Consider the following 11,786-nt stretch of genomic DNA (forward strand, 5'->3'; position numbering starts at 1 on the left):
AATATATAAAATTTATTTATACAAAACAGTACAGGAAGGCAAAAAGATCACAGTAGACGGAATGTCTTATCAGAAGACAGTTTGAAACCTAAAAGTTTACTTTATTGAAAACTTTGTGACATGGCTAATTGAAACACCAATTCTTCCATGCATTAAAAAAAATGACCATGGATACATATCATTATGTAGTGAAAACAATTCAAAATAAAATAATCTTTTACTTGGGAAACTTTACAATTACCCTAGAAATACTTGATACAACTACTATCACAAAATATAAGGCACATAAATTCAATTTTATTAATGCATATAAAACAAGAGCTGGCAGCAATAAGGCCATAAATATTAAGTTTAAAGGACAGTTATTTTTACTTTAGTAATTGCAAAATATAAATTAAATGACACCTGTACAAAGAACCTCTGGTTGCTTTTCTAAAAAATAACAGCTGCAAGATGCCAAAAAATAATAAAAAGGAAAGCAAGGTAAATATAGATAAATAAACCTATACAATTGCCGACTAATATTCTGCATAGATATGAGCACTGCACGAGAACCACCCCATGCAAAGACTAGAACCACTTCACAGCAGGACTTCCTTAGCACTCGACCAACATGGAAGGAATACATTGAAGCCCAGACTATATATAAAATAAAACAAAAATGATTACATGACTACTCGTTACTTGAGTCAGAAATCACTGGTGCTCAGACTTCTGTTCACCTTCTTTCCTATTAGTCTGGAATTTCTAGTGGTAGGTCCTGATCTTTGGGAAGGAAACTGAGGAACACCAACAGGAGTTGGAGCAATCCCTGCTAGTACTCCTGAAGCTACAGCAGCTATTGTTGAGGCTACTCCAGGGGTTAGACTTTGCAAACACTTGGCTGCCTCTTTCAACTGTCGTGATAAAATCTCATTCTTCAGACGCTCAGCATTAAGCTCGCGGCGTAATTCTGTGCGAGACATACTTGTTGGAGGACACAATGCAGGATGATTAACTAGCTGTGCAGCAGTGGGACGAGCAGCTGGATCTGTATGCACCATTTGTTTCAGCAACTTTTGAAATTCCATGGAATAACCAGGAACATGCTCCAGTTCACCATTACGAATGTTATGCCATTCTTCTCCATTGAGTGGCAATGGCTTTCCTCTCGCAGCTTCGTACATGGTGAGTCCAAGAGCAAAAATATCTGCTTTTTGTAAGTGACTAAAATCATCCTGCAATATCTCTCTAGGAAGATATCTGCAATCGCCTTCTTCAACTTGGGGATTTAAGATTGAAGTTACATGACCGAGATCACCTGCAAGTAAGAAATGCAAATGAGTAAATTCACACAGAACAGATACCAAGATCAAAATTCAAAATACCCAATCCAGCCCAGAACCATGCCCTATCCACTTTTGCAAATCACTAAATAATGGCCATTTCACAAACAATAGTCTTTTTGCACAATTCCCATAACTTTCAAGGTAATCTGGTACAATAACAAAACAGTATTTAGCAAAATAATCAAACTACCAAAAGTTTTGATGATACGCTCTTTAAAATTCTATACCATTAATGAAATAAAGTTCAGGCTTTCCCACAGTTCATAAGATAATTTAAATCTAACTACCTGTAAATTTAAAGAATAGAAGAAAATAAAATCTATGCCCAACAACAGAAAGCTATCTCAAGTAGCAAAAACCTTTACAGCATGCATAAAGCCTTTACTGTAAGCAGCAAAAATATAAGCACCTGAAAAGCAATGTCAAGATTTTGCAGTGAACTGGTAGACCTAGGTAATAACTCCGCATTAGGTATTTCTTTGGAAAGTACAATTTCCTATAGTATTTGGGTTGCTTACTAAGAATTTACCATTATTTTTGGGGGGTTGACTAAATAACCCCCAGTGGCTAGTACTAAACATAGCAAAGTGCATTTGACACCCCAATCCCTAGTGGCTGTCTTATTACCAGGAATGTTCCTTGCAGTCTGTGCGGAGTTATTACCTAGAATTACTGTTGAACTTCAACAAAGATCGGAATTTTAGGAAATGTTCATGTACTGTTAGTCATTTTGTCCATATATTAGTGATGTAAAGTGGGTATATATTACTATAAAGCAGCCTTGCAACCAGGCACTCTTACTCTTATACAGTATTATTGTTGTGGGCTTAGTTAAATGCTAACAAGTTATGGAATAACTAAGTCTGTGTACTGTATAAACTACCTATTTTATTAGCAAAATATGCTTGTATAAATGAGTTCAAAATTATTCATTGCCACTGAATGTTAGCATAAAAGTGAGACCAATAAAAAAATTGACACCTTAAAACCCTTCGGGATGATTAAGAATGGAAACAACCCTCCCCCCCAAAAACCACCTGCAATTGAAAGTTACAATAAACAGTATTAGAGCAAGTCACCTATGAGGTTACCAGAATATATAAACACCTGACCAATGCAATTTGGATAATAGTATTACAATAATGATACACAAAGGAAAAAGGATATACTGGAATATGGTAATCATAGATATGATTCTTGAGTAAATTATGAAAATATTGGAAAAGGTACTGGAGACAAGCCAAGGAAAACTTTAAAGAAAAAACGGACCGTTTGGTTTCCTGCCAGAGGTTAGCCACAACAGCAGTCTATAAGGCAATTACAGCAAAATTAAAATAAAAAGATATTATAATGTACCCTAAAGGCAGTGACAGGTGTTTAATACTAGAATCATGTGCATCAGCTCACTGAATCTGGTAGGCATGCAAACAAGCTTAACCCAGCACCTAGTCCTAAGTCTATTTTAATGATATTCCCAAGTACTTTTCACTTTTATGATTATGAAATTTAAGTTAAGCCAAGCACTGGGGCACCTGCAGCCAGCCATTCACCCCTTAAGACAGTAGTTAAAAGAGGGAGTTAAAAGTGGTTGTGGTGGGACATCAAGACTGAAGTCCTGCAGCTACAGGAGATGAAATAAGAGAATCTAAAGGTGGCCATGGTAAAGACCCCCAAGTTGCATTAGTCAGTTCTAAAAAGTGGGTGAAGCTAGGACGAAAGGATGCTGCAATAACCTTATAGTAATAGCTATATTGCACCACATCAGGTTCACTAGCAGCAATACCCACCGATGAGGATACTTGACTAATGAATTTTGTTCTTTAATAATCAAGTTATTCAGATAAAAACAAGAAAATTTTACAACTAGTATAGTTTCAAATTCTAACTTACCAATTTTGTAAGTGACTTCCTCTACATCTTCAACCTGTTCTTCTTCAAATCCATCATCAGCAGAATCTTCTCCAGGTAACTTGACTTTTTGTTCTCGAGATATAAAAATGTTAGCAGATTTTATGTCCATATGAACAAGCTGTTGAGAATGAATGTACCTGTTGAAATAATTGAGGACTACATTAAAAACAATCCATTGCGTACCTTGGATCTATATTGTATATGGATCTTGGTATGAAAGAACACGTTTAAAACAGACTTAGCATTTTACAGGAATATGTACTATATTATATCTTTAATCAGTTAATAGGCACTTACTTCAAGCCTTTAGCTGTGTGAAGTAAAACTTGTTTGATAAAATTTTCACTCAGTCTTCGGCCAGTTCTTCTACAATTCTCAACTACATCTGCTAAGGAGCCTCCATTACAATATTCATTTTGGATAATCATGTGATCATTCTCTGCCCATGCTGAGTAGTACCTGACGACATGAGGGTGCTTGCCCAATACAGCATGAGCATATACCTCATTTAGTGCTATTCTCCTGAAATATGGTTTAATATTAGCTTACAAAACAAAAAAGTGGGGGGGGGGGGATATAAACAAATATGTTTCACAATGTTAACATCAGTATACCTAAAATTCCTCCAGGGCACACTTACTCATTGACTGATCCTGCGACAGGTTTGAGAGACTTCTTAATGGCATAAATGCAACCATCTAATCTATGTCTGCATTTGTACACTCCTCCAAATTCCCCTTGGCCAATCAGTGCTAACTCTAAAAATTCGTGGTTATACCGGGAAACATTAGCATCTTGCATGGCTAGTCTCTTTGTTGGTCGGCCAGTTTCATCCTCGCATTCATCACAGGAATCATCACAATAGAAATCATCAAAACTAGTGTCCATATCGGTCGACATTTCGGTTTCCCTGCAAAGATAAAACATCATTATTCACCATATTTAAAACTGACATGAGATCATATTTGATGGAGTAAAATCATAAAATGAATGGAAACAGCCCTCTATATGTAACATGAAATGTCTAACGAAGATAGCCTATTTATAAAAGCTATAAAAACAGGAGAGAACAAACAGGTTAAATATAAGACTTCATTGTTGCAGAAATTATAATAATTGCAGATTAAACAATTACACAAGAAAGACTAACCTTGCACTTTACTATATATTGCATGCTAAGCTCCCAACCCCCTCAAGTTTACTTTCAAATACATTATACTGGTTGTTTAGTGCACGCACACAAAATATTATATATAGGCTATACCAATGTATACACCTACATCTGTAAAGTTTTTTTTTTTCTATAGATTTTGGAATGAAGGATCTTCCCACAAATTTCCCAAACAAACACATGTGTTGATTACTCATCAGCTATATTCCCCATTGGTGTTATTCCCAAGGTTAAGTGAATAGCATATTAAATGAGATTTTGTGTTAATGTTCGAGTGTGTACAAATTATATACATGATGTGTATGCATATGTATATTATATATATATATATAATATATAGTATTATTAAAAAAATCAAGTGAATTGTATATTTCACAGAATTTTGGCTTAATAATTGAGTGTATGTACTACATGCCCTTGAAACGAATATGTTATTATTTATTTAATAATAAAAAAAATTAGTATATATATTATTTATAGACACCAAGGAAAATGGGTATTCTAAAAATAAATAGCAAAGTAAGTGTTCAAAAAACTAAAATATCGAAGATGGGAAAACTTTACAATGTCAGTTAGCTCCGTGTGTGTGTGTGTGTGTGTGTGAGAGAGAGAGAGAGAGAGAGAGAGAGAGAGAGAGAGAGAGAGAGAGAGAGAGAGAGAGAGAGAGAATTCGAACTGACATAAGATCGAGCGGTCGCACTACCTGTATCGCTTGCCTTCCAAGCACATATGGGAAACTGTACGCATAAAAGCCGTAGACATCCACATAAATACCTAGTGCGTCAAACCCAACAACTCGTGTTAAGTGAAATATTACAAGTCGCGTCTGGGGTATGAAAAAATTATTATAAAGCTTTCCAATCGGTAAAATAATACAGTAACTAGATAAAAGTAAACGAGTCTAAAAGAAATGTGAAGCGGGTATGGTATTCTTTCACACTACCCTTTCCTCTCTCACCACACCGGTTAGGCTACAGGAAGCGCATAGCAACAAGAGCTTGTAAAATATAAAGTAAACTAATAAATTTTGGTCCACGTAACTTGTGCTCGCTAATTCCCCGTATAAGAAATTAGGAACTTAGTAGACACAGGCCCAAACCTAAAGAATTGACACTGTAAGCAAGTGTTTTATTTAAAGTATTGTAATAACCTAAAATGGGCTCACCGGCAACCCCTTAGCGTGGCAGGCTAGACGGGCACCCTACGGATTACATAGAGGGATCGGTCAAAAATTTTTGCGTGGCTGGCAAAGTCTTTCCCTCCCTAAGCAAACCCCCTCCGGTAGATTACAAATATAAATCTATTCTTACAGCCATTCTCGTGTCATTTGTAAGTCATATGCCATTCTATAAAGCCCGACTAGTCTACTCCAGTAGGGTAACGTTCATTTGACAGAAAACTACACTTAAAACTTTACTTAGCCTCCATGATCATGGGATGCTACATAACATGAAATCTATACCGTTCCGTTCCCATACCTACTCGCAAATGATTAAGGGATCTGGAGAAAAAGGACAAGAGACGATTGTTTTACCCATTCATTTCAACTAATTTCTGAAATATAGTATAACTTACCCAAAGTTGGCCTCGTGATCCCTGCGTGATCTTGTTCTCTTTCTTGAGGACAACAACATCCCAGATGGGGTGAAAGGATTAATATTGGCTACCTCCCTGACCTTACTTCTAGCAGAGCCATTGCAATTTGTGCTACCGCCGCTTCCGTGCTGGGAGGAATGGACCACGGCGCTGGCAGCGCAAGCAGGTGGGGAAGGAGTGACAGGCGTAGTGTTATTCCAAGAGGCAAGTGTTCTCGCCCTTGCAGAAGGAAACAATCTCGTTCGGGATACGGGTCGGCTGTGAGATGAAGAGTCACCAGAAGATGCCCCAGACGTTGTGCTCTTGAGCAAAAGTGTTTTCGGCGTAGCAGGAGAATCGAAGAGTCGCAACGCTCGAATCTTCTTATACGGTGGAGACTCGAGGCTTTGTGCTGTAGTATTGTCAGTAGTGGGGCGTACCGCAGTTCGTAGGGACTTTCTTGGACTGAAAAGACGTGCAGGAGAAGGAGTAGGCGGAACATGGTAGTTTATATCATCGCAAGAGATATCACGCCCATCAATATCACAGCCCGAGCTCAAAGTCTGGAAGGAAGCGTTCTCGGCTTCGTCTTCCTCGATGCAACTTTCGAAATCCAATTTCATTGCCACATCCATTTTCGGTAGAACTGAGCACATTTGGTCGTATCACTAAATTAACTTAAGAAACAACGCGATCATTCCACCAACAAAGAACACTTGGAAGACTTTTCTCTCTTCGGTGTCTGTCATTCAACTACCACAACTAATTCACGTGTTCACTCCACAATATCATCATCTCAACTCAAAATGGAAGCGGCGAAGTCGCAAGGCATTGTGGGTACTGCTTCTCCACCAATCACGCTCTACGATGGATACTATAGCCAATCACTTCGTGGAAACTACTCGTGACGTCACTTCTTCGACCAATAAGAAGAGAGAAGTTAAACTTAACGTCACGACCATGCATCCCGCCAAATGCCAGATGTTGTGATCACGTGATTGCCAGCGATATCGTCTTATTATTATAGTAAAGTTATATTTTAAAAGTATATACTATATATAAGTAAGACTATGCTAAAACGCCTGATGATAACGATTATCAGGATCACTTTTAGCACATACTTCTAAGTATATAACAAGGTAAAAGAATAAAAACATCAATTTCTATGAACATTTGTGAAGTTAAGCCTTATTTTTCGCGTTATTACTTTATCACTTGCGATAATCATAACGACGGCCTTGTACTGAAATTACTTTATACTGCATTGATAGCTAGCGTATCGTGTGATCTGATGTTGAGATCATGGCAAATCGTTTACTTGAAATTTTGTTTGTAAATGGGCGTTTGTTTACAGATCCGTTACATTGCATCAATCGAGAGTCGGCAAAACATACTACAGCTACTACGATTCAAGTTTACTCATGCTGAGAACAAATCGTGGCGGGTGATTTAAAGGTTTCCCGTCGGTCTCGAGAATAATCGTTCTACTTACATAACCGGGAAACTAATTTTTCGCTTATAACACGTCCAGAATTCCTAAATATGGTTAATGTTCCTTTGGGGGTGAATTACAAAACAAGTGTATGCTATATAATATATATATATATATAATATATATATATATATATATATGTGTGTGTGTGTGTGTGTGTGTGTGTGTGTGTGTGTGAGCAGGCCTACTAGGCTCGCCATTAAACATTAATTATCATTACCGTAGAGTTTTCCTTTGACTGTTGACAGAGCAAACAGGTGTGGATAGGAGGAAAATTGTAAGTGGTCCCAAGTGATTTCAAGTTTGTCAAAGATTTAACTTATGAAATTTCCAGAACATCAGACGCAAGCTCGTGAATGGGGAAGACAGATAGTTAGTCCATTTGTGAAAATACGTTCAGATGATGTTACCTTCGACAATAAAAACTCGTTTTTATTTTGAGATGATTATTCAATTCAAAGGTGCGGAGAGAGCCTGTTTATCAAGTGAAATCGCAGATATGGCAGTGACAAAGGCTTTACATTTTGTGGTATTTGTTATAGTACATGGAGAACCTGGTGAGCAAAAACTTTGCCAGTAGTCTGCTGCAAGCATTAATCGTTACTTTCCCTTCTAGGTTTCATTCTGTGCCACCAGTGATTGTTGCATAGTCCCAGGATTTTCATATTGTCAGTTCTTACAAAGGTTACAGGAATGTAACAAAGATGGACCATTGCATATCACTCACCCGTCGTGCATGCAAGGATTTTATATTTCCTTGTCTTTAAACATGGTTCAGAAGTAATCTTAAACAGGAATGTTTCTCTGGTGTAAAAATGTATGAGACATTTTGTAACATCTGTCATTGTCATAGGCGTTTGCTTATATTACGACATTTCAGTCTAGACTGACCATTCCCTTGGCTTCTGCTTAATGATGATAAGTACTCTACAGTTCTTAATAGCTGTGTAGAATTCTAAAGTGTTCGATGAGCTTAGCATTCTTACGTCTCATTGAGTAATTCATAGAATAGACAATTGTATGTCAACCGTATTTAGGGAATGTCGATACGTAGTCAGACAAATCTCTCTTTAAAGAGTAATTCTAACAATACTTGCAGAACTTACACGTCTAGTCTCGTTTGCAATTTAGAAAAAAGTACAGTTACAACAGAAAAACACCATCCTCGGAAAAAAGTAGAAACAGATAGTTAAGACGAATAAGGCAATTTGTTGGAAGTGGTCCGTCGGCCATTAACACACATTCCTTGCGATTTCTGGCTTATGTTTATTTATTAATTGCGTGTTATTGGCCATCTTAATTGTCTCTAGTTGAAATTTAAGTTATATAATATGTGCGCTAACTGTTATTACTCTCAATGCATATTTTTTTCTCACCAATATTATTACTGTTATTACCAGTATTATGATTACTAGCTTTCATGCTACCTCAGCTATTTTGTGGATAAGTGCCGATTATTCATTTTCTTTTCCTATTTTATCATGTCTCATGTATCTAGATTGTGTATGTTACGGTCTGTATTTTGTATATTCAATGTATATGGCCCCGAGCTGAAATAAAGCATATTATTATTATTATTATTATTATTATTTTTTTTTTTTTTTTTTTTTGCTCTATCACAGTCCTCCAATTCGACTGGGTGGTATTTATAGTGTGGGGTTCCGGGTTGCATCCTGCCTCCTTAGGAGTCCATCACTTTTCTTACTATGTGTGCCGTTTCTAGGATCACACTCTTCTGCATCAGTCCTGGAGCTACTTCAGCCTCTAGTTTTTCTAGATTCCTTTTCAGGGATCTTGGGATCGTGCCTAGTGCTCCTATGGTTATGGGTACGATTTCCACTGGCATATCCCATATCCTTCTTATTTCTATTTTCAGATCTTGATACTTATCCATTTTTCCCTCTCTTTCTCTTCAACTCTGGTGTCCCATGGTATTGCGACATCAATGAGTGATACTTTCTTCTTGACTTTGTCAATCAACGTCACGTCTGGTCTGTTTGCACGTATCACCCTATCCGTTCTGATACCATAGTCCCAGAGGATCTTTGCCTGATCGTTTTCTATCACTCCTTCAGGTTGGTGCTCGTACCACTTATTACTGCAAGGTAGCTGATGTTTCTTGCACAGGCTCCAGTGGAGGGCTTTTGCCACTGAATCATGCCTCTTTTTGTACTGGTTCTGTGCAAGTGCCGGGCATTCACTTGCTATGTGGTTTATGGTTTCATTTTTCGTATTGCACTTCCTACATATGGGAGAGATGTTATTTCCGTCTATCGTACTTTGAACATATATTATTATTATTATTATTATTATTATTATTATTATTATTATTATTATTATTATTATTATTATTATTATTATTATTCAGTTGGCAGATGATTGCAGTAAGATAATGACGCGACGCCAATTCAGTAACCATAAATCCATCGACCAATCTCCCTTCGCTTATAAAGGAAGTCATGTATTACTTGGTAACTGCATGATCAAAAACGCTGCTCAGATTGGAATTTGGCGCGATTACATTTATAATTTATAGTTATATATATTCATTATTAATGGAGTGATATTTTGAACATCAAATAAAGTATCAATAAGACGGAGTGGTCACTAAAACGCCATAGGAGAAACTTTTTAAATAATTTTTATACCAGCTGAAAGACAAATAATCCAAAGAACAAGTGACATTAATAAAAGAATATGAAATGTAGCAAATAATAATTTAATGCACATCTCTTTATATCAAAGTTCTCCTTACAAGTAGTTTGCAGGAACAATAGATCACAAAGGTATCGTATTTAAGGATCAAGTGGAATATACATATAGCCAACAAAAGAGAAAAGAAACAGAAGAAAGAGATGGCTAGGAAAGATTGTGCAAAGGGATGAACCACAAGATACACTTCTCTTGGGGGCTGAGATGGGTCGCGGGAGGAAGGGGGCTTCGGGGGGGATGGGATGGGAGGGAAAAAAGAGGCGAGTCAAGACACTCCGAGCACAGACGGAGGAATCAATATTAGGCTTAAAGCGAGTCCCACGCACATATAAGAAATAAAGATACATGAAGTGAAGAAGGAGAAGTGCACACAAAATGTACGACATTTCATATCAGTTCACGCGGGTTACATATTTGTGAAAGAGTGAGTTTCTCATATATATATATATATATATATATATATATATATATATATATATAATTAGTTTCTGTTTTTTTTCCGATACCGCTAGGCCTACTTCAGTCTATGACGCGTGCTGGTAGGAGTAAAACTTCTCCAGTGGTACGATTCAAAATGGAAAGATAATGTTCATGCAGAGAGAGAGAGAGAAGCAAGAGACGAGAGAGAGAGAGGGAAGAGAGGAGAGAGAGGTTTGTAATTCTGGAGCGGCGTATTACTTTCATTGATCGAATACTAGCTTTCCGAGTGATAAAAAAAACAGAGTTCTTTAAATGCAAATAAAAAACTGTACATAAAGATAACACAAGGCCATCGTGTAATGAACAGTCTTGTCACAGGTAGCTTTAAACGCAGTTAGCTTTCAAAACCAGATTCACACGGACTGAATACGAAGAGAGAGAGAGAGAGAGAGAGAGAGAGAGAGAGAGAGAGAGAGAGAGAGAGAATTTGTCATTGTCTCGATAATAAACATGAATTTTCAACGCTCTTTTTTTTAGCGTTTCGTTCACATTTTGTTATTGCCATAGACATTGAATTGGACAATGGGCGATACTTCCTACCTTCCATGTTGTCAGTTATCACTACCAAAGCCATCTTTCCCACATGCAATGCAAGTAGAATGCGATTCCCATACATCAGAGGCAATTCAGATGACCACGCTGTTCTTCCGTAAAGGACGATAAGAATGAAAATAGGTGCGTATCGCAGTTTTTACATTTTGATTCCCACGCTCCCATTAATCAACAGATAGATAACAAATTGCCACTAGAATCACCTCTTGTGAGAACGCGATTTTTTCAATTTTTTTTCGTAAACGCTCCAAAACTTTTTTAAAAGACTCAGGAATGTTTATAGCCTAGTAGGTTAAATTAATTGTAACGGTGGAATCTGCACCAAGATCACATATGCAAAAAAGACAGACAAGGATTGAAAAAATAATAACACTACTTTTGACTTAAATAAGCATTGTCATAATTACATCAGTAATATTCCTAATTTGCCACTTTTTAGAGCCACATCAAAAATTTATGAGGGCATTGAAAAAGTTTTAATCCTTTTAAGTATATACTGATGGACTCTCCTGTAAGTAGTTGTATTACTTGGGCCTCCAAAGTTGAGAGATTGTCATTCCTATAC

At 37.0% G+C, this 11,786-nt stretch overlaps 1 protein-coding gene across 1 annotated transcript; it reads right to left on the reverse strand.

The window, feature by feature from the left end:
- On the reverse strand, nt 1–6,802 carry LOC135214823 (wee1-like protein kinase). Its single transcript, XM_064249204.1, has 5 exons — nt 5,986–6,802; nt 3,880–4,149; nt 3,537–3,761; nt 3,219–3,376; nt 1–1,300 (listed from the first exon to the last, which is right to left on the reverse strand). The coding sequence occupies exons 1-5, from the start codon at nt 6,639–6,641 to the stop codon at nt 690–692; spliced, it is 1,920 nt and encodes a 639-aa protein (XP_064105274.1). The 5' UTR covers nt 6,642–6,802; the 3' UTR covers nt 1–689.
- Between the last annotated feature and the right edge of the window lie 4,984 nt (nt 6,803–11,786).

Source organism: Macrobrachium nipponense, chromosome 46, assembly GCF_015104395.2.
Source record: "Macrobrachium nipponense isolate FS-2020 chromosome 46, ASM1510439v2, whole genome shotgun sequence".
NCBI lineage: Eukaryota > Metazoa > Arthropoda > Malacostraca > Decapoda > Palaemonidae > Macrobrachium > Macrobrachium nipponense.

Bases quoted from the DNA above. Each gene is read 5' to 3' on its own strand.
- LOC135214823 (XM_064249204.1), bottom strand. From the start codon at position 6,641: ATGTGCTCAGTTCTACCGAAAATGGATGTGGCAATGAAATTGGATTTC. The intron at 4,150-5,985 runs GTAAGTTATACT...TTATCTTTGCAG, and splicing joins GATCACGAGGCCAACTTTGG to GGAAACCGAAATGTCGACCG. The intron at 1,301-3,218 runs GTAAGTTAGAAT...TCTTACTTGCAG, and splicing joins GGAAGTCACTTACAAAATTG to GTGATCTCGGTCATGTAACT.